The sequence below is a fragment of the Phyllobates terribilis genome, unplaced genomic scaffold (genome assembly GCF_046119375.1).
Source record: "Phyllobates terribilis strain yellow unplaced genomic scaffold, ASM4611937v1 Scaffold_10__3_contigs__length_209671492, whole genome shotgun sequence".
NCBI classification, from domain to species: domain Eukaryota; kingdom Metazoa; phylum Chordata; class Amphibia; order Anura; family Dendrobatidae; genus Phyllobates; species Phyllobates terribilis.
The window spans coordinates 202,958,657-202,983,527 of NW_027362770.1; the positions used below are offsets into that span (position 1 = coordinate 202,958,657).

The 24,871-nt window shown below is 49.4% G+C and overlaps 1 protein-coding gene across 1 annotated transcript in view; it reads left to right on the top strand.

Annotated features, from left to right (window-relative positions):
- Positions 1 to 24,871, top strand: part of GYS2 (glycogen synthase 2) — a 234,890-nt gene that overhangs the window by 135,439 nt on the left and 74,580 nt on the right. Inside the window, exons 2-5 of the mRNA XM_073649487.1 lie at positions 13,456 to 13,637; positions 14,885 to 15,076; positions 16,617 to 16,802; positions 19,960 to 20,104. Of these exons, the coding sequence (XP_073505588.1) occupies positions 13,456 to 13,637; positions 14,885 to 15,076; positions 16,617 to 16,802; positions 19,960 to 20,104 (705 nt within the window). The remainder of the gene's footprint in view (positions 1 to 13,455; positions 13,638 to 14,884; positions 15,077 to 16,616; positions 16,803 to 19,959; positions 20,105 to 24,871) is intronic.

Below are 24,871 nucleotides of genomic sequence, written 5' to 3' on the forward strand. Positions count from 1 at the left end.
AGTAATATATATAGTAATATGGCCGCCCTTCTCCTCAGTGTGATATAGTAATATATATAGTAATATGGCCGCCCTTGTTCTCATTGTGATATAGTAATATATATAGTAATATGGCCACCCTTCTCCTCAGTGTGATATAGTAATATATATAGTAATATGACTGCCCTTCTCCTCAGTGTGATATAGTAATATATATAGTAATTTGGCCGCCCTTCTCCTCAGTGTGATATAGTAATATGGCCGCCCTTCTCCTCAGTGTGATATAGTAATAAATATAGTAATATGGCCGCCCTTGTTCTCATTGTGATATAGTAATATATATAGTAATATGGCCGCCCTTCTCCTCAGTGTGATATAGTAATATATATAGTAATATGACTGCCCTTCTCCTCAGTGTGATATAATAATATATATAGTAATATAGCAGCCCTTCTCCTCAGTGTGATATAGTAATATGACCGCCCTTCTCCTCAGTGTGATATAGCAATATATATAGTAATATGGCCGCCCTTCTTGTCAGTGTGATATAGTAATATATATAGTAATATGGCCGCCCTTCTCCTCAGTGTGATATAGCAATATATATAGTAATATGGCCGCCCTTCTCCTCAGTGTGATATAGCAATATATATAGTAATATGGCCGCCCTTCTCCTCAGTGTGATATAGTAATATATATAGTAATATGGCCGCCCTACTCCTCAGTGTGATATAGTAATATGGCTGCCCTTATCCTCAGTGTGATATAGTCATATATATAGTAATATGGCCGCCCTTCTCCTCAGTGTGATATAGTAATATATATAGTAATATGGCTGCCCTTATCCTCAGTGTGATATAGTAATATATATAGTAATATGGCCGCCCTTCTCCTCAGTGTGATATAGTAATATATATAGTAATATGGCTGCACTTCTCCTCAGTGTAATATAGTAATATATATAGTAATATGGCCACCCTTCTCCTCAGTGTGATATAGTAATATATATAGTAATATGGCCGCCCTTCTCCTCAGTGTGATATAGTAATATATATAGTAATATGGCCGCCCTTCTCCTCAGTGTGATATAGTAATATATATAGTAATATGGCCGCCCTTCTCCTCAGTGTGATATAGTAATATATATAGTAATATGGCCGCCCTTCTCCTCAGTGTGATATAGTAATATATATAGTAATATGGCCGCCCTTCTCCTCAGTGTGATATAGTAATATATATAGTAATATGGCCGCCCTTCTCCTCAGTGTGATATAGTAATATATATAGTAATATGGCTGCCCTTCTCCTCAGTGTGATACAGTAATATATATAGTAATATGGCTGCCCTTATCCTCAGTATGATATAGTAATATATATAGTAATATGGCCGCCCTTCTCCTCAGTGTGATATAGTAATATATATAGTAATATGGCCGCCCTTCTCCTCAGTGTGATATAGTAATATATAGTAATATAGCCGACCTTCTTCTCAGTGTGATATAGTAATAAATATAGTAATATGGCCGCCCTTCTCAGTGTGATATAGTAATATATATAGTAATATGGCCGCCCTTGTTCTCATTGTGATATTGTAATATATCTAGTAATATGACTGCCCTTCTCCTCAGTGTGATATAGTAATATATATAGTAATATGGCCGCCCTTCTCCTCAGTGTGATATAGCAATATATATAGTAATATGGCCGCCCTTCTCCTCAGTGTGATATAGCAATATATATAGTAATATGGCCGCCCTTCTCCTCAGTGTGATATAGTAATATATATAGTAATATGGCCGCCCTACTCCTCAGTGTGATATAGTAATATATATAGTAATATGGCTGCCCTTATCCTCAGTGTGATATAGTCATATATATAGTAATATGGCCGCCCTTCTCCTCAGTGTGATATAGTAATATATATAGTAATATGGCTGCCCTTATCCTCAGTGTGATATAGTAATATATATAGTAATATGGCCGCCCTTCTCCTCAGTGTGATATAGGAATATATTTAGTAATATGGCCGCCCTTCTCCTCAGTGTGATCTAGGAATATATTTAGTAATATGGCCGCCCTTCTGCTCAGTGTGATATCGTAATATATATAGTAATATGGCTGCCCTTCTCCTCAGTGTGATATAGTAATATATATAGTAATATGGTCGCCCTTCTCCTCAGTGTGATATAGTAATATATATAGTAATATGGCCGCCCTTCTCCTCAGTGTGATATAGTAATATATATAGTAATATGGCCGCCCTTCTACTCGGTGTGATATAGTAATATATATAGTAATATGGTCGCCCTTCTCCTCAGTGTGATATAGTAATATATATAGTAATATGACTGCCTTTCTCCTCAGTGTGATATAGTAATATATATAGTAATATGACTGCCCTTCTCCTCAGTGTGATATAGTCATATATATAGTAATATGGCCGCCCTTCTTCTCAGTGTGATATAGTAATATATATATAGTAATATGGCCACCCTTCTCCTCAGTGTGATATAGTAATATATATAGTAATATGGCCGCCCTTCTCCTCAGTGTGATATAGTAATATATATAGTAATATGGCCGCCCTTGTTCTCATTGTGATATAGTAATATATATAGTAATATGACTGCCCTTCTCCTCAGTGTGATATAGTAATATATATAGTAATATGACTGCCCTTCTCCTCAGTGTGATATAGTAATATATATAGTAATATGACTGCCTTTCTCCTCAGTGTGATATAGTAATATATATAGTAATATGGCCGCCCTTCTCCTCAGTGTGATATAGTAATATATATAGTAATATGGCCGCTCTTGTTCTCAGTGTGATATAGTAATATATATAGTAATATGGCCGCCCTTCCCCTCAGTGTAATATAGTAATATATGTAATAATATGGCCGCCCTTCTCCTCAGTGTGATATAGTAATATATATAGTAATATGGTCGCCCTTCTCCTCAGTGTGATATTGTAATATATATAGTAATATGGCCGCCCTTCTCCTCAGTGTGATATAGTAATATAAATAGTAATATGACCACCGTTCTCCTCAGTGTGATATAGTAATATATATATAGTAATATGGCCGCTCTCCTCCTCATTATGATACAGTAATATATATAGTAATATGTCCGACCTTCTCCTCAGTGTGATATAGTAATATATATAGTAATATGGCCGCCCTTCTCCTCAGTGTGATATAGTAATATATATATAGTAATATGGCCGCCCTTCTCCTCAGTGTGATATAGTAATATATATAGTAATATGACCGCGCTTCTCCTCAGTGTGATATAGTAATATATATAGTAATATGGCCGCCCTTCTCCTCAGTGTGATATAGTAATATATATGGTAATATGGCCGCCCTTCTCCTCAGTGTGATATAGTAATATAAATAGTAATATGACCACCCTTCTCCTCAGTGTGATATAGTAATATATATAGTAATATAGCCGACTTTCTCCTCAGTGTGATATAGTAATATATATAGTAATATGGCCACCCTTCTCCTCAGTGTGATATAGTAATATATATATAGTAATATGGCCGCTCTCCTCCTCATTATGATACAGTAATATATATAGTAATATGTCCGACCTTCTCCTCAGTGTGATATAGTAATATATATAGTAATATGGCCGCCCTTCTCCTCAGTGTGATATAGTAATATATATAGTAATATGGCCGCCCTTCTCCTCAGTGTGATATAGTAATATATGTAATAATATGGCCGCCCTTCACCTCAGTGTGATATAGTAATATATATAGTAATATGGTCGCCCTTCTCCTCAGTGTGATATTGTAATATATATAGTAATATGGCCGCCCTTCTCCTCAGTGTGATATAGTAATATAAATAGTAATATGACCACCCTTCTCCTCAGTGTGATATAGTAATATATATAGTAATATGGCCGACTTTCTCCTCAGTGTGATATAGTAATATATATAGTAATATGGCCACCCTTCTCCTCAGTGTGATATAGTAATATATATATAGTAATATGGCCGCTCTCCTCCTCATTATGATACAGTAATATATATAGTAATATGTCCGACCTTCTCCTCAGTGTGATATAGTAATATATATAGTAATATGGCCGCCCTTCTCCTCAGTGTGATATAGTAATATATATATAGTAATATGGCCGCCCTTCTCCTCAGTGTGATATAGTAATATATATAGTAATATGGCCGCCCTTCTCCTCAGTGTTATATAGTAATATATATGGAATATGGCCGCCCTTCTCCTCAGTGTGATATAGTAATATATATAGTAATATGGCCGCCCTTCTCCTCATTGTGATATAGTAATATATATAGTAATATGGCCGCCCTTCTCCTCAGTGTGATATAGTAATATATATAGTAATATGACCGCCCTTTTCCTCAGTGTGATATAGTAATATATATAGTAATATGGCCGCCCTTCTCCTCAGTGTGATATAGTAATATATATAGTAATATGGCCGCCCTTCTCCTCAGTGTGATATAGGAATATATTTAGTAATATGGCCGCCCTTCTACTCAGTGTGATATCGTAATATATATAGTAATATGCTCGCCCTTCTCCCTAGTGTGATATAGTAATATATATAGTAATATGGCTGCCCTTCTCCTCAGTGTGATATAGTAATATATATAGTAATATGTCCGCCCTTCTCCTCAGTGTGATATAGTAATATATATAGTAATATGGCCGCCCTTCTCCTCAGTGTGATATAGTAATATATATAGTAATATGGCCGCCCTTCTACTCGGTGTGATATAGTAATATATATAGTAATATGGTCGCCCTTCTCCTCAGTGTGATATAGTAATATATATAGTAATATGACTGCCTTTCTCCTCAGTGTGATATAGTAAAATATATAGTAATATGACTGCCCTTCTCCTCAGTGTGATATAGTCATATATATAGTAATATGGCCGCCCTTCTTCTCAGTGTGATATAGTAATATATATATAGTAATATGGCCACCCTTCTCCTCAGTGTGATATAGTAATATATATAGTAATATGGCCGCCCTTCTCCTCAGTGTGATATAGTAATATATATAGTAATATGGCCGCCCTTGTTCTCATTGTGATATAGTAATATATATAGTAATATGACTGCCCTTCTCCTCAGTGTGATATAGTAATATATATAGTTATATGACTGCCCTTCTCCTCAGTGTGATATAGTAATATATATAGTAATATGACTGCCCTTCTCCTCAGTGTGATATAGTAATATATATAGTAATATGGCCGCCCTTCTCCTCAGTGTGATATAGTAATATATATAGTAATATGGCCGCTCTTGTTCTCAGTGTGATATAGTAATATATATAGTAATATGGCCGCCCTTCCCCTCAGTGTAATATAGTAATATATGTAATAATATGGCCGCCCTTCTCCTCAGTGTGATATAGTAATATATATATAGTAATATGGTCGCCCTTCTCCTCAGTGTGATATTGTAATATATATAGTAATATGGCCGCCCTTCTCCTCAGTGTGATATAGTAATATAAATAGTAATATGACCACCCTTCTCCTCAGTGTGATATAGTAATATATATATAGTAATATGGCCGCTCTCCTCCTCATTATGATACAGTAATATATATAGTAATATGTCCGACCTTCTCCTCAGTGTGATATAGTAATATATATAGTAATATGGCCGCCCTTCTCCTCAGTGTGATATAGTAATATATATATAGTAATATGGCCGCCCTTCTCCTCAGTGTGATATAGTAATATATATAGTAATATGACCGCGCTTCTCCTCAGTGTGATATAGTAATATATATAGTAATATGGCCGCCCTTCTCCTCAGTGTGATATAGTAATATATATAGTAATATGGCCGCCCTTCTCCTCAGTGTGATATAGTAATATATATATAGTAATATGGCCGCCCTTCTCCTCAGTGTGATATAGTAATATATATAGTAATATGACCGCGCTTCTCCTCAGTGTGATATAGTAATATATATAGTAATATGGCCGCCCTTCTCCTCAGTGTGATATAGTAATATATATGGTAATATGGCCGCCCTTCTCCTCAGTGTGATATAGTAATATATATAGTAATATGGCCGCCCTTCTCCTCAGTGTGATATAGTAATATATATAGTAATATGGCCGCCCTTCTCCTCAGTGTGATATAGTAATATATATAGTAATATGACCGCCCTTTTCCTCAGTGTGTATAGTAATATATATAGTAATATGGCCGCCCTTCTCCTCAGTGTGATATAGTAATATATATAGTAATATGGCCGCCCTTCTCCTCAGTGTGATATAGGAATATATTTAGTAATATGGCCGCCCTTCTACTCAGTGTGATATCGTAATATATATAGTAATATGGTCGCCCTTCTCCCCAGTGTGATATAGTAATATATATATTAATATGGCCGCCCTTCTCCTCAGTGTGATATAGTAATATATATAGTAATATGGCCGCCCTTCTCCTCAGTGTGATATAGTAATATATGTATTAATATGGCCGCCCTTCTCCTCAGTGTGATATAGTAATATATATAGTAATATGGTCGCCCTTCTCCTCAGTGTGATATTGTAATATATATAGTAATATGGCCGCCCTTCTCCTCAGTGTGATATAGTAATATAAATAGTAATATGACCACCCTTCTCCTCAGTGTGATATAGTAATATATATAGTAATATGGCCGACTTTCTCCTCAGTGTGATATAGTAATATATATAGTAATATGGCCACCCTTCTCCTCAGTGTGATATAGTAATATATATATAGTAATATGGCCGCTCTCCTCCTCATTATGATACAGTAATATATATTAATATGTCCGACCTTCTCCTCAGTGTGATATAGTAATATATATAGTAATATGGCCGCCCTTCTCCTCAGTGTGATATAGTAATATATATAGTAATATGGCCGCCCTTCTCCTCAGTGTGATATAGTAATATATGTAATAATATGGCCGCCCTTCTCCTCAGTGTGATATAGTAATATATATAGTAATATGGTCGCCCTTCTCCTCAGTGTGATATTGTAATATATATAGTAATATGGCCGCCCTTCTCCTCAGTGTGATATAGTAATATAAATAGTAATATGACCACCCTTCTCCTCAGTGTGATATAGTAATATATATAGTAATATGGCCGACTTTCTCCTCAGTGTGATATAGTAATATATATAGTAATATGGCCACCCTTCTCCTCAGTGTGATATAGTAATATATATATAGTAATATGGCCGCTCTCCTCCTCATTATGATACAGTAATATATATAGTAATATGTCCGACCTTCTCCTCAGTGTGATATAGTAATATATATAGTAATATGGCCGCCCTTCTCCTCAGTGTGATATAGTAATATATATATAGTAATATGGCCGCCCTTCTCCTCAGTGTGATATAGTAATATATATAGTAATATGGCCGCCCTTCTCCTCAGTGTGATATAGTAATATATATGGTAATATGGCCGCCCTTCTCCTCAGTGTGATATAGTAATATATATAGTAATATGGCCGCCCTTCTCCTCATTGTGATATAGTAATATATATAGTAATATGGCCGCCCTTCTCCTCAGTGTGATATAGTAATATATATAGTAATATGACCGCCCTTTTCCTCAGTGTGATATAGTAATATATATAGTAATATGGCCGCCCTTCTCCTCAGTGTGATATAGTAATATATATAGTAATATGGCCGCCCTTCTCCTCAGTGTGATATAGGAATATATATAGTAATATGGCCGCCCTTCTACTCAGTGTGATATAGGAATATATTTAGTAATATGGCCGCCCTTCTACTCAGTGTGATATCGTAATATATATAGTAATATGGTCGCCCTTCTCCCTAGTGTGATATAGTAATATATATAGTAATATGGCTGCCCTTCTCCTCAGTGTGATATAGTAATATATATAGTAATATGTCCGCCCTTCTCCTCAGTGTGATAAAGTAATATATATAGTAATATGGCCGCCCTTCTCCTCAGTGTGATATAGTAATATATATAGTAATATGGCCGCCCTTCTACTCGGTGTGATATAGTAATATATATAGTAATATGGTCGCCCTTCTCCTCAGTGATATAGTAATATATATAGTAATATGGCCGCCCTTCTCCTCAGTGATGATATAGTAATATATATAGTAATATGGCTGCCCTTCTCCTCAGTGTGATATAGTAATATATATAGTAATATGGCCGCCCTTCTCCTCAGTGTGATATAGTAATATATATAGTAATATGGCCGCCCTTGTTCTCAGTGTGATATAGTAATATATATAGTAATATGGCCGCCCTTCTCCTCAGTGTGATATAGTAATATATATAGTAATATGGCCGCCCTTGTTCTCATTGTGATATAGTAATATATATAGTAATATGGCCACCCTTCTCCTCAGTGTGATATAGTAATATGGCCGCCCTTCTCCTCAGTGTGATATAGTAATAAATATAGTAATATGGCCGCCCTTGTTCTCATTGTGATATAGTAATATATATAGTAATATGGCCGCCCTTCTCAGTGTGATATAGTAATATATATAGTAATATGACTGCCCTTCTCCTCAGTGTGATATAGTAATATATATAGTAATATAGCAGCCCTTCTCCTCAGTGTGATATAGTAATATATATAGTAATATGGCCGCCCTTCTCCTCAGTGTGATATAGTAATATATATAGTAATATGGCCGCCCTTCTTCTCAGTGTGATATAGTAATATATATAGTAATATGGCCGCCCTTCTCCTCAGTGTGATATAGCAATATATATAGTAATATGGCCGCCCTTCTCCTCAGTGTGATATAGTAATATATATAGTAATATGGCCGCCCTACTCCTCAGTGTGATATAGTAATATATATAGTAATATGGCCGCCCTTCTCCTCAGTGTGATATAGTAATATATATAGTAATATGGCCGCCCTTCTCCTCAGTGTGATATAGTAATATATATAGTAATATGGCCGACTTTCTCCTCAGTGTGATATAGTAATATATATAGTAATATGGCCACCCTTCTCCTCAGTGTGATACAGTAATATATATATAGTAATATGGCCGCTCTCCTCCTCATTATGATACAGTAATATATATAGTAATATGTCCGACCTTCTCCTCAGTGTGATATAGTAATATATATATAGTAATATGGCCGCCCTTCTCCTCAGTGTCATATAGTAATATATATATAGTAATATGGCCGCCCTTCTCCTCAGTGTGATATAGTAATATATATAGTAATATGGCCGCCCTTCTCCTCAGTGTGATATAGTAATATATATAGTAATATGTCCGCCCTGTCCTCAGTGTGATATAGTAATATATATAGCAATATGGCCGCCCTTCTCCTCAGTGTGATATAGTAATATATATAGTAATATGGCTGCCCTTATCCTCAGTGTGATATAGTAATATATATAGTAATATGGCCGCCCTTCTCCTCAGTGTGATATAGTAATATATATAGTAATATGGCCGCCCTTCTCCTCAGTGTGATATAGTAATATATATAGTAATATGGCCGCCCTTCTTCTCAGTGTGATATAGTAATATATATAGTAATATGGCCGCCCTTCTCCTCAGTGTGATATAGTAATATATATAGTAATATGGCCGCCCTTCTTCTCAGTGTGATATAGTAATATATATATAGTAATATGGCCACCCTTCTCCTCAGTGTGATATAGTAATATATATAGTAATATGGCCGCCCTTCTCCTCAGTGTGATATAGTAATATATATAGTAATATGGCCGCCCTTCTCCTCAGTGTGATATAGTAATATATATAGTAATATGGCCGCCCTTCTCCTCAGTGTGATATAGTAATATATATATAGTAATATGGCCACCCTTCTCCTCAGTGTGATATAGTAATATATATAGTAATATGGCCGCCCTTCTCCTCAGTGTGATATAGTAATATATATAGTAATATGGCCGCCCTTCTCCTCAGTGTGATATAGTAATATATATAGTAATATGGCTGCCCTTCTCCTCAGTGTGATATAGTAATATATATAGTAATATGGCCGCCCTTCTCCTCAGTGTGATATAGTAATATATATAGTAATATGCCCGCCCTTCTCCTCAGTGTGATATAGTAATATATATATAGTAATATGGCCACCCTTCTCCTCAGTGTGATATAGTAATATATATAGTAATATGGCCGCCCTTCTCCTCAGTGTGATATAGTGATATATATAGTAATATGGCCGCCCTTCTCCTCAGTGTGATATAGTTATATATATTGTGGTAGAGTAGCTCGTTCTGCGGCACTTGGAGTTAGATACAGGACACTGTCTCTTTAAATGTCTTGGTGATTTATCATAAGAAGCAGCTTAATCCTCTTACAAGTGTAAAACATCCTTCTGGCATAACAGCAAACAAAAAGGAAAAAAAAAAGGTACAGAACAATCCTTAGTTCGGCGGAGGTCCGGCCACTCGGGGTCAGCAGAAGCACACGGTCCAGCTTAGCAAAAACACCAGCTCCTCTCTCTCAGGAGCTTCCACACCTGAGTGTCAGGGCTGGCTATTTAAAACCCAGACACTCCCCTGATTGGAGGCATGGTGGATGACATCCCGCCCTGCACTTTGTTATCCACTGAAAACATTGCCTTGTAAAAGTGGTTCTATTAACCGACTGTGCAGGAGAACTCGCATGTTTTCTCATCACTGAGGCTAAGAGTCTCAGCGACACATACCTCTCTTCTGCCACACTACCAGTGACTTTGTCACATATTCCCCCCCTCTGCCCAAAGCCGGGGGTTTTGGTACCTTCACTCGCTAGACAGGGAAGTCTAGACAGGGCATCGGCATTTGCATGCGGTTTCCAGGACCTGTGCTTTACCAAAAAAACTAAAAAAAGTCCTGGAGGGCCAGGAACCACCTGGTCACCGGGGCATTTTTCCCCATCCATTCTCTCATACATCTCAGGCGGGCATGGTCTGAGACCAGTCTGAATTTGCGGCCTAATAGGTAGTACTTAAGGGTGTCAACCGCCCACTTGACGGCCAGGCACTCCTTTTCCACAATTGCATAATTCTTTTCGCAGGCCGAAAGTTTTCTGCTCAGGTACAGAATAGGGTGTTGCTCCCCATTTACCTCCTGCGATAAGACGGCTCCTATGCCGATGTCTGAGGCATAGGAGCACAAACTCTTTCCGGAAGTCAGGTGCTATCAAGACCGGCTGGTTACAAAGGACGCGTTTCAGCTCCTGGAACGCTATCTCTGCCTCAGAAGACCACTTAGCCATCGCCATCTTCGTACCTCTAAGTAGGTCGGTAAGGGGCGCTGATATTGTGGCGAAATTCGGGATAAACCGCCGATAATACCCCACAATTCCCAGAAAGGCCAGTATCTGTTTCTTGGAGGCCGGTTGCGGGCACTTCTGGACTGCCTCCACCTTGTTCATTTGCGGTTTTATTTTGACCCTTCCAACGACGTAGCCCAAGTATTTCGCCTCCTCCTTTCCTATGGAGCATTTTTTTGGGTTTATGGCAAACCCCGGCATTTCTCAATGCATCCAGTACTGCCTGGACCTTCTACAGGTGGGTTCACCAACCTGGGCAGAAAATCATGATGTGGTCCAGGTAAGCGGCAGCGTATTTCTTATGTGAGCCCAGAATCCGGTCCATGGCCCTCTGGAAGGTAGCTGGGGCTCCCTGTAGTCCGAACGGCATCCTAGTGTATTGAAAACACCCGTCGGGAGTAGAGAAGACAGTTTTCTCCTTGGCCCCTGGGCCAAAGGGATCTGCCAGTACCCTTTTGTTAGGTCCAGGGTAGTGATGTACCCAGCAGACCCCAGCCTCTCGCTAAGCTCATGGACCCGGGGCATCGGGTAGGTGTCGAACTTTGACAGGTCGTTTAGCTTTCTGTAATCGTTACAGAACCGCCATTCTCCGTCCGGCTTGGGCACAAGAACAATCAGGTTGGACCATCCGCTCTTAGATTCCTCGATAACGCCCAGGCTCAACTTCCTTGGAGATGACCTGGCAGCATGCTTCGGAAATTTGATACTGCCTTTGGTTCACCAGTACGTGCGTGTGGTTCCGTCAGGATCTCATGCTCCACAACTTGTATACATCCAGGCAATTCTGAGAACAGGTCTCGGTTTCTCTGCAAGAGTTCTCGGCACTGTTGTTTCTGGAGTTCTCGGCACTGTTGTTTCTGGAGTTTTCAGCACTGTTGTTTCTGGGCCGGCGACAGTGTCTCTGCCACTGTAACGTCCTCGAACCTGGCTTCAGGATTAGAGATGGTGCTTCCACCTGTTTCCTGTCTCGCCACGGCTTCAGTAAGTTGATGTGGTAGATCTGGTGTGGCTTCCTTCATGCATGAAATGATCTCGATGGTCCAGATGGATGGAGTGGAGGATGGCTGGTTGATGGACACCCCACGCAAACACGGCTGCAGCGCCAACAAGGAGGAGGTGGAGTAATGTTTTGGGCTGGAATCATGGGGAGAGAGATTGTCGGCCCCTTTAGGATCCCTGAAGGGGTAAAGATGAACTCCATAATGTATGTTGAGTTTCTCAAACAGCACTTCCTGCCATGGTTCAAGAAGAAGAACCGTGTATTCCGCAGCAAGATCATTTCATGCATGATAATGCACCATCTCATGCTGCACATAACACATCTGCATCTCTGGCTGCTATGGGCATAAAAGGGGACAAACTTATGGTGTGACCCCCATGCTCCCCTGACCTCTACCCCATTGAGAACCTCTGGAGCATCATCAAAAGGAGTGTCTATGATGACGGGAGGCAGTTCACATCTAAGCAACAGCTCTGGGAGGGTATTCTGTCCTCATGCAAAACAATTGAAGCAGAAACCATCCAAAACCTGACAAATTCAATGGACGAGAGAGTTCAGAAGCTCCTTTCCAACAAGGGGTCCTATGTGAAAATGTAACATCACCTAGAATAAAGTTTTGAGTTGTAAACTGTTTGATTTCAGTGTGTAATAACCGGCTAATGCTTATAATTTCACAAATGACCATTTTTTTGTTCTTTATTAACATGAAAAGGTTGAAAACTCTGCTGTGCATAATAATTTGGAACACAGTGTACGTAGCCATCAGCAAGCGAACAGAAAGCGTATGGCATCACACCTCCAAATTTCCTCCCCCAAAGCCATATACGCCACCAGCAAGCAGGCGTCCAATCGGCCTGTATTGTATTTTGAAACTGATTGGTGGTGGCAGCGAATAATCTTTCTTGGGTTATTGTGAAGCTGGCAGTGATCGTGTCTGGATATATATACATATTCCATGCGTTGGAATCCGGAGGCGTGACGCCATATGCTCACTGCTCACTTGCCGATAGCTATGTAGTGAGTAATCGGGATTGTGTGTGTGCGAATCCCTGAAAGATACCGATATTAACCCTTCCATGTCTGCGGCGTTTTCTTCCGTGGCCTCCGGCTTTTGCTGCCGTTATCTTTTGTTTCCTTTTCTTGCAGTCGGAGGAATATTTACCGTCATCCAGACGAAGGCGAAGATCACGGCGGATGAGTGGGGAGACAACTACTTCTTGATGGGTCCGTACTACGAGCAGAACGTCAGGACGCAGGTGGAGATCTGCGACCCCCCATTACCGGCGATGAGGAGGGCGGTGGACGCGCTGCAGGCTCAGGGCTGTCAGGTAATCCCGCGGATTACTCCCCACACTCCGACCTTTTTATTTCCAGGATATGAATTAGTCGCTGAAGATCCCATTACTGATGACAAGTATCCAATTACTCCCCAAGCCGTGATGTGCGTTCCATGCGGAGGGACGGGCGGCGCTCAGGGTCACCCACATTCTGGGTCACGTCTTCACATCTCTGCTATTAATGCATAGAAACCTTCTCGTGGACACAATCGTAGTCACACAGCTGTGGGTCTGTCACAATGTATCAGTGTGGTTTCTGAAAGCTGCACACACATCCTAGACTTCTAGCTGTGTCTCTGACCTGCGCTGATACATTGTTGCGAATCCACAGAGCCACTTCATCCATAGGAGAAAATGTGCCCACGACGAAGAAGCAAAAAGCCTGAATGTTCCTCGTCACTGACTGCAAGCAGAGGTCATGAAAATGGCGATGAATGGAAGTGGTCCGCCTGACCCCCGATCCTGACGGCAGCAGAGAAGGTTGGGCGCAGCTGCAGTTACCCCATCACCCTGTGGGTGCAGCTGCAGTTACCCCATCACCCTGCGGGTGCAGCTGCAATTGCCCTATCATCCTGCGGGGGCAGTGGTGGGTTACCCCATCACCCTGCGGGTGCAGCTGCAATTGCCCTGTCATCCTGCAGGGGCAGTGGTGGGTTACCCCATCAACCCCTGGGAGCAATCGCACTTACCCTATTACCCTGCGGGGGCAGTGGTCAGTTACTCTATCACCCTGCAGGGGCTATCGCAGTTACCCCATAACTCCCTGGGGGCAATCTCACTTACCCTATCACCCTGTGGGGGCACCGGTCAGTTACTCAATCACCCTGCAGCGGCAATCGCAGTTACCACATCACCCCCCGGGAGCAGCCATCAGTTACCCCATAACCCTGTGGGGTCAATCACAGTTACCCCTTCACCCCACAGGGGCAGCCACAGTTACCCCATCACCCTGTGAGGGCAGCTGCAGTTACCCTATCATCCTGCGGATGCAGCAATCAGTTACCCCATCACCCTGTGAGGGCCGCTGCAGTTACCCTATCACTCTGTGGTGGCAGCTGCAGTTACCCTATCACCCTGCAGACGCAGCTGCAGTTACCCTATCACCCTGCGGGGGAGCAGTCAGTTACCCCATCATCCAGCAAGAGCAGTCACAGTTGCCCCATTACCCTGCGGGGGCAGAACTCCGCCGCCACGCCCCTACACTGGGAGAGTAACGCGGCCTGTGATTGGCTCCGCAGCTGTACTTCGGCCGCTGGCTCATCGAGGGCAGCCCGTACGTCCTGCTGTTTGACATCGGCTCCGCGGCCTGGAACCTGGACAGATGGAAAGGGGAATTCTGGGAGGCCTGTAACGTGGGGATCCCGTACCAAGACCGAGAGGCCAATGATGCGCTACTGCTCGGGTCACTGTCAGCATGGTTCCTGAAAGAGGCGAGTCCTGACGTCATCCCCAGAGTACTACCACCCCCAGCATTCCAGTACTACCACCCTCAACATCCCTGTAGTACCACCCCCAGCATCCCAGTACTACCACCCCCAACATCCCAGCACTACCACCCCCAGCATCCCGGCACTACCACCCCCAGCATCCCGGCACTACCACCCCCAGCATCACGGCACTACCACCCCCAGCATCCCGGCACTACCACCCCCAGCATCCCGGCACTACCACCCCCAGCATCCCGGCACTACCACCCCCAGCATCCCGGCACTACCACCCCCAGCATCCCGGCACTACCACCCCCAGCATTCCGGTACTACCACCTCCAGCATCCCGGTACTACCACCCCCAACATCCCGGTACTACCACCCCCAGCATCCCGGTACTACCACCCCCAGCATCCCGGTACTACCACCCCCAGCATCCCGGTACTACCACCCCCAACATCCCAGTACTACCACCCCCAGCATTCCAGTACTACCACCCTCAACATCCCTGTAGTACCACCCCCAGAATCCCAGTACTACCACCCCCAGCATCCCAGTACTACCACCCCCAGCATCCCGGTACTACCACCCCCAACATCCCAGCACTACCACCCCCAGCATCCCGGTACTACCACCCCCAGCATCCCGGTACTACCACCCCCAACATCCCGGTACTACCACCCCCAGCATCCCGGTACTACCACCCCCAACATCCCGGTACTACCACCCCCAGCATTCCGGTACTACCACCCCAACATCCCGGTACTACCACCCCCAGCATTCCAGTACTACCACCCCCAGCATCCCATTACTACCACCCCCAGCATTCCGGTACTACCACCCCAACATCCCGGTACTACCACCCCCAGCATCCCAGTACTACCACCCCCAGCATCCCGGTACTACCACCCCCAGCATCCCGGTACTACCACCCCCAGCATCCCGGTACTACCACCCCCAGCATCCCGGTACTACCACCCCCAACATGCCTGTACTACCACCCCCAGCATCCCAGTACTACCACCCCCAGCATCCCAGTACTACCACCCCCAGCATCCCGGTACTACCACCCCCAACATCCCGGTACTACCACCCCCAACATGCCTGTACTACCACCCCCAACATGCCTGTACTACCACCCCCAGCATTCCATTACTACCACCCCCAACATGCCTGTACTACCACCCCCAGCATCCCAGTACTACCACCCCCAGCATCCCAGTACTACCACCCCCAGCATCCCAGTACTACCACCCCCAGCATCCCATTACTACCACCCCCAACATGCCTGTACTACCACCCCCAGCATCCCTGTACTACCACCCCCATCATCCCAGTACTACCACCCCCAACATCCCAGTACTACCACCCCCAACATCCCAGTACTACCACCAACATGCCTGTACTACCCTCAACATCCCAATACCACCATCCACATACTACTGCCCTCACAATCCCAGTACCACCACCCCCACTATCTCTGTACTACCACCCTCACAATCCCAGTACCACCCTGGGGTGATGTCTGCGGTGTTTCTTTCAGCTGACCGAGCAGCTCCAGGACCGGCCTAACGTCATCGCTCACTTCCATGAGTGGCAGGCCGGCGCCGGGCTCATCCTGTGCCGATTCCACAAACTGCCCGTGGCTACAATCTTCACCACCCACGCCACCCTGCTGGGGCGATACCTGTGCGCCGCCAACGTGGACTTCTACAACAAACTGGACCAGGTGAGGGGCCAGGAGCCGGATCTCCACCGGTGTAGCAGAGCCGCAGTGCGCAGCCTGAGAGCTAACAGGAAAGCATCAGAGTCCGAGCCTGTGTGGAGCCAGTGCAGTCAGCAGGGCTCAGACAGGTCAGCGCTGGTATCGTCCGCCATCATGATTATTGCCCGTCTCTCGCAGCCCGGTCGTGGGGCAATATGTGGGATCAGAAATTGGGGGGTGACGAGTGGGATCAGACGTGGGGGGAGGGCGACGAGTGGGATCAGAAGCGGGGGGGGGGCGACGAGTGGGATCAGACGCTGGGGGGGGCGACGAGTAGGATCAGACGCGGGGGGGCGAAGAGTGGGATCAGACGTTTGGAGGGGGACGAGTGGGATCAGACGCTTGGTGGGGCGACGAGTGGGATCAGACGATTGGGGGGGGCGAAGAGTGGGATCAGACGCTTGGGGGGGACGAGTGGGATCAGACGCTTGGGGGGGACGAGTGGGATCAGACGCTTGGGGGGGACGAGTGGGATCAGACGCTTGGGGGGGACGAGTGGGATCAGACGCTTGGGGGGGCGAAGAGTGGGATCAGACGCTTGGGGGGGCGAAGAGTGGGATCAGACGTTTGGAGGGGGCGAGTGGGATCAGACGCTTGGGGGGGACGAGTGGGATCAGACGCTTGGGGGGGACGAGTGGGATCAGACGCTTGGGGGGGACGAGTGGGATCAGACGTTTGGGGGGGACGAGTGGGATCAGACGCGGGGGGGGCGAAGAGTGGGATCAGACGTTTGGGGGGGGCGAGTGGGATCAGACGCTTGGGGGGGACGAGTGGGATCAGACGCTTGGGGGGGACGAGTGGGATCAGACGCTTGGGGGGGACGAGTGGGATCAGACGCTTGGGGGGGACGAGTGGGATCAGACGCTTGGGGGGGACGAGTGGGATCAGACGCTTGGGGGGGACGAGTGGGATCAGACGCTTGGGGGGGACGAGTGGGATCAGACGCTTGGGGGGGACGAGTGGGATCAGACGCTTGGGGGGGCGAAGAGTGGGATCAGACGTTTGGAGGGGGATGAGTGGGATCAGACACTTGGGGGGGCGATGAGTGGGATCAGACGCTTGGGGGGTGACGAGTGGGATCAGAAGATTGGGGGGGCGAAGAGTGGGATCAGACGTTTGGGGGGGACGAGTGGGATCAGACGTTTGGGGGGGCGAAGAGTGGGATCAGACGTTTGGAGGGGGACGAGTGGGATCAGACGTTTGGAGGGGGACGAGTGGGATCAGACGTTTGGAGGGGGACGAGTGGGATCAGACGCTTGGGGGGGCGACGAGTGGGATCAGACGGTTGGGGGAGCGAAGAGTGGGATCAGATGTTTAGGGGGGGCGAGTGGGATCAGATGTTTGGGGGGGACGAGTGGGATCAGACGCTTGGGGGGCGAGTGGGATCAGACGCTTGGGGCGAGGAGAGAGGGATCAGATGCGGGGGACAACGAGTGGGATCAGACGTTTGGAGGGGGACGAGTGGGATCAGACTCTTGGGGGGGACGAGTGGGATCAGACGTTTGGGGGGGCGAAGAGTGGGATCAGACGTTTGGAGGGTGACGAGTGGGATCAGACGTTTGGGGGGGCGATGAGTGGGATCAGACGCTTGGGGGAGCGAAGAGTGGGATCAGACGTTTGGGGGGGGGACGAGTGGGATCAGACGTTTGGGGGGGACGAGTGGGATCAGACGCTTGGGGGGGCGAAGAGTGGGATCAGACGTTTGGAGGGGGACGAGTGGGATCAGACGTTTGGAGGGGCGATGAGTGGGATCAGACGCTTGGGGGAGCGAAGAGTGGGATCAGACGTTTGGGGGGGGACGAGTGGGATCAGACGTTTGGGGGGGACGAGTGGGATCAGACGTTTGGGGGGGCGAAGAGTGGGATCAGACGTTTGGAGGGGGACGAGTGGGATCAGACGTTTGGAGGGGGACGAGTGGGATCAGACGCTTGGGGGGGCGACGAGTGGGATCAGACGGTTGGGGGAGCGAAGAGTGGGATCAGATGTTTAGGGGGGGCGAGTGGGATCAGATGTTTGGGGGGGACGAGTGGGATCAGACGCTTGGGGGGCGAGTGGGATCAGACGCTTGGGGCGAGGAGAGAGGGATCAGATGCGGGGGACAACGAGTGGGATCAGACGTTTGGAGGGTGACGAGTGGGATCAGACGTTTGGGGGGGCGATGAGTGGGATCAGACGCTTGGGGGAGCGAAGAGTGGGATCAGACGTTTGGGGGGGGACGAGTGGGATCAGACGTTTGGGGGGGACGAGTGGGATCAGACGCTTGGGGGGGCGAAAAGTGGGATCATACGCAGGGGACAATGAGTGGGATCAGACGTTAGGAGGGGGATGAGTGGGATCAGACGCTTGGGGGGGCGACGAGTGGGATCAGACGCTTGGGGGGTGAAGAGAGGGATCAGATGCGGGGGACGAGTGGGATCAGACGTTTGGAAGGGGACGAGTGGGATCAGACTCTTGGGGGGGCGACGAGTGGGATCAGACGCTTGGGGGGGCGAAGAGAGGGATCAAATGCGGGGGACAAAAAGTGGGATCAGACGTTTGGGGGGGCGAGTGGGATCAGACGCTTGGGGGGGCGAGTGGGATCAGACGCTTGGGGGGGCGACGAGTGCAATCAGATGTGGAGGGCGATGAGTAGGATCAGATGCGGCGGGCGATGAGTAGGATCAGACGCGGGGGGGCTGCTCTTTGTAGGATTTCAGCCTTTAAAGGTTAAATGCTCTGCCGTCGGTGTGGCGGAGGCAGCTCGTACGGGGATGACTCGTCTGACCTTCGCAGGTGGCGGAGCAGCTCCGGCCTCAGCGCTCAGCGCAGAGCTTGCTCCCTCCGTGGCCTTTGGGCCTCGCTGACCTTTCGTCGGCCCCGGACGTCTCTCGTTAAGAATCGGATCCAATTGAAAATGTTATCATCTGTCAGAAAGTTACTTGATAAATGGCGGCGGCACAGCGGAGCGTCCGAGCACCGCGACTGCACAGCGCAAATGTCAGAGGCGTCCGATAACTGAGCGCTGACACGGGGAGAAGTCCGAGCGATGAGGCCCCGAGCCGAGCGCCGCAGATGATTGACAGGACGGAGGCGGCCGCTGCCTCGCGCCTCATTGCAGCTAACGGCTCCTTCTCTGTTTCAGTTTGATATCGACAAAGAAGCCGGAGAACGACAGATCTACCACCGCTACTGCATGGAGCGCGCCGCCGCGCACTGCGCCCACGTCTTCACCACCGTGTCCCAGATCACCGGGATCGAGGCCGAGCACATGCTGAAGAGGAAAGCAGGTGACGCCGAGCACGCCGAGCGGAGCACGCCGAGCGGAGCACACCAAGCGGAGCACGCCGAGCGGAGCAAAACACACCGCGCAGAGCAAAACACACCGCGCAGAGCGGAGCACGCCGAGCGGAGCAGAGCTCACGGGCAGAGCACACAGCGCGGAGCACACCGAGAGGAGCAAAACACACCGTGCAGAGCGGAGCACACCGAGCGGAGCAAAACACACCCTGCAGAGCACACCGAGAGGAGCAAAACACACCCTGCAGAGCACACCGAGAGGAGCAAAACACACCCTGCAGAGCACACCGAGAGGAGCAAAACACACCACGTAGAGCGGAGCACACAGCGCGGAGCAGAGCTCACGGGCAGAGCACACAGCGCGGAGCACACCGAGCGGAGCAAAACACACCCTGCAGAGCGGAGCACACCGAGCGGAGCAAAACACACCCTGCAGAGCGGAGCACACCGAGCGGAGCAAAACACGCCACGCAGAGCACACCGAGAGGAGCAAAACACACCGTGCAGAGCGGAGCACGCCGAGCGGAGCAAAACACACCGCGCAGAGCGGAGCAAAACACACCATGCAGAGCGGAGCAAAACACACCACGCAGAGCGGAGCACACCGAGCGGAGCAAAACACACCACTACTGCATGGAGCGCGCCGCCGCGCACTGCGCCCACGTCTTCACCACCGTGTCCCAGATCACCGGGATCGAGGCCGAGCACATGCTGAAGAGGAAAGTGGGTGACGCCGAGCACGCCGAGCGGAGCACACCAAGCGGAGCACGCCGAGCGGAGCAAAACACACCACGCAGAGCGGAGCACACCAAGTGGAGCAAAACACACCGTGCAGAGCGGAGCACACCAAGCGGAGCAAAACACACCACGTAGAGCGGAGCACACAGCGCGGAGCAGAGCTCACGGGCAGAGCACACAGCGCGGAGCACACCGAGCGGAGCAAAACACACCCTGCAGAGCGGAGCACACCGAGCGGAGCAAAACACGCCACGCAGAGCACACCGAGAGGAGCAAAACACACCGTGCAGAGCGGAGCACGCCGAGCGGAGCAAAACAAACCGCGCAGAGCGGAGCAAAACACACCGCACAGAGCGGAGCAAAACACACCACGCAGAGCGGAGCACACCGAGCGGAGCAAAACACACCACTACTGCATGGAGCGCGCCGCCGCGCACTGCGCCCACGTCTTCACCACCGTGTCCCAGATCACCGGGATCGAGGCCGAGCACATGCTGAAGAGGAAAGCAGGTGACGCCGAGCACGCCGAGCGGAGCACACCAAGCGGAGCACGCCGAGCGGAGCAAAACACACCACGCCGAGCGGAGCACACCAAGCGGAGCACGCCGAGCGGAGCAAAACACACCGCGCAGAGCGGAGCACGCCGAGCGGAGCAAAACACACCGCACAGAGCGGAGCAAAACACACCGCGCAGAGCGGAGCACACCGAGCAAAACACACCGCGCAGAGCGGAGCACACCAAGTGGAGCAAAACACACCACGTAGAGCGGAGCACACAGCGCGGAGCAGAGCTCACGGGCAGAGCACACAGCGCGGAGCACACCGAGCGGAGCAAAACACACCCTGCAGAGCGGAGCACACCGAGCGGAGCAAAACACACCGTGCAGAGCGGAGCACACCCAGCGGAGCAAAACACACCACGTAGAGCGGAGCACACAGCGTGGAACAGAGCTCACGGGCGGAGCACACGGCGCGGAGCACACCGAGCGGAGCAAAACACACCGCGCAGTGCGGAGCACACCGAGCGGAGCAAAACACACCACGTAGAGCAGAGCACCCAGCGCGGAGCAAAACACACCGCGCAGAGCGGAGCAAAACACACCGCGCTGAGCGGAGCACACCGAGCGGAGCAAAACACACCATGTAGAGTGGAGCACACAGCGCGGAGCGGAGCTCATGGGTGGAGCACACGGCTCGGAGCACACCGAGCGGAGCAAAATACACCGCGCAGAGCGGAGCACACCGAGTGGAGAAAAACACACCACGTAGAGCGGAGCACACCGCGCAGAGCGGAGCTCATGGGCGGAGCACACCAAGCAGAGCAAAACACACCGAGCGGAGCAAAACACAGCGTGCAGAGCGGAGCACACCGAGCGGCGCAAAACACACCGCGCAGAGCGGAACACACGGCGCGGAGCACACCGAGCGGAGCAAAACACACCACGTAGAGCGGAGCACACAGCGCGGGGCGGAGCACACGGCACGGAGCACACCGAGCGGAGCAAAACACACCGTGCAGAGCGGAGCACACCGAGTGGAGCAAAACACACCGCGCAGAGCGGAGCACACCGAGTGGAGCAAAACACACCGTGCAGAGCGGAGCACACCGAGAGGAGCAAAACACACCGTGCAGAGCGGAGCACACCGAGAGGAGCAAAACACACCACGTAGAGCGGAGCACACCGAGAGGAGCAAAACACACCGAGCCGAGCAAAACACACCGTGCAGAGCGGAGCACACCGAGCGGAGCAAAACACACCACGTAGAGCGGAGCACACAGCGCGGAGCGGAGCTCACGGGCGGAGCACTCGGCACGGAGCACACCGAGCGGAGCAAAACACACCGCGCAGAGCGGAGCACACCGAGTGGAGCAAAACACACCGCGCAGAGCGGAGCACACCGAGTGGAGCAAAACACACCGCGCAGAGCGGAGCACACCGAGTGGAGCAAAACACACCGAGCCGAGCAAAACACACCGTGCAGAGCGGAGCACACCTAGAGGAGCAAAACACACCACGTAGAGCGGAGCACACCGAGAGGAGCAAAACACACCGAGCCGAGCAAAACACACCGTGCAGAGCGGAGCACACCGAGCGGAGCAAAACACACCACGTAGAGCGGAGCACACAGCGCGGAGCGGAGCTCACGGGCGGAGCACTCGGCACGGAGCACACCGAGCGGAGCAAAACACACCGCGCAGAGCGGAGCACACCAAGTGGAGCAAAACACACCGTGCAGAGCGGAGCACACCAAGCGGAGCAAAACACACCACGTAGAGCGGAGCACACAGCGCGGAGCAGAGCTCACGGGCAGAGCACACAGCGCGGAGCACACCGAGCGGAGCAAAACACACCCTGCAGAGCGGAGCACACCGAGCGGAGCAAAACACGCCACGCAGAGCACACCGAGAGGAGCAAAACACACCGTGCAGAGCGGAGCACGCCGAGCGGAGCAAAACACACCGCGCAGAGCGGAGCAAAACACACCGCACAGAGCGGAGCAAAACACACCACGCAGAGCGGAGCACACCGAGCGGAGCAAAACACACCACTACTGCATGGAGCGCGCCGCCGCGCACTGCGCCCACATCTTCACCACCGTGTCCCAGATCACCGGGATCGAGGCCGAGCACATGCTGAAGAGGAAAGCAGGTGACGCTGAGCACGCCGAGCGGAGCACACCAAGCGGAGCACGCCGAGCGGAGCAAAACACACCACGCCGAGCGGAGCACACCAAGCGGAGCACGCCGAGCGGAGCAAAACACACCGCGCAGAGCGGAGCACGCCGAGCGGAGCAAAACACACCGCACAGAGCGGAGCAAAACACACCGCGCAGAGCGGAGCACACCGAGCAAAACACACCGCGCAGAGCGGAGCACACCAAGTGGAGCAAAACACACCACGTAGAGCGGAGCACACAGCGCGGAGCAGAGCTCACGGGCAGAGCACACAGCGCGGAGCACACCGAGCGGAGCAAAACACACCCTGCAGAGCGGAGCACACCGAGCGGAGCAAAACACACCGTGCAGAGCGGAGCACACCGAGCGGAGCAAAACACACCACGTAGAGCGGAGCACACAGCGTGGAACAGAGCTCACGGGCGGAGCACACGGCGCGGAGCACATCGAGCGGAGCAAAACACACCGCGCAGTGCGGAGCACACCGAGCGGAGCAAAACACACCACGTAGAGCAGAGCACACAGCGCGGAGCAAAACACACCGCGCAGAGCGGAGCAAAACACACCGCGCTGAGCGGAGCACACCAAGCGGAGCAAAACACACCATGTAGAGTGGAGCACACAGCGCGGAGCGGAGCTCATGGGTGGAGCACACGGCTCGGAGCACACCGAGCGGAGCAAAATACACCGCGCAGAGCGGAGCACACCGAGTGGAGAAAAACACACCACGTAGAGCGGAGCACACCGCGCAGAGCGGAGCTCATGGGCGGAGCACACCAAGCAGAGCAAAACACACCGAGCGGAGCAAAACACAGCGTGCAGAGCGGAGCACACCGAGCGGCGCAAAACACACCGCGCAGAGCGGAACACACGGCGCGGAGCACACCGAGCGGAGCAAAACACACCGTGCAGAGCGGAGCACACAGCGCGGGGCGGAGCACACGGCACGGAGCACACCGAGCGGAGCAAAACACACCGTGCAGAGCGGAGCACACCGAGTGGAGCAAAACACACCGCGCAGAGCGGAGCACACCGAGTGGAGCAAAACACACCGAGCCGAGCAAAACACACCACGCAGAGCGGAGCACACAGCGCGGAGCGGAGCTCACGGGCGGAGCACTCGGCACGGAGCACACCGAGCGGAGCAAAACACACCGCGCAGAGCGGAGCACACCGAGTGGAGCAAAACACACCGCGCAGAGCGGAGCATACTGAGCGGAGCAAAACACACCGCGCAGAGCGGAGCACACCGAGCGGAGCAAAACACACCATGCAGAGCGGAGCACACCGAGCGGAGCAAAACACACCACGTACAGCGGAGCACACAGTGCGGAGCGGAGCT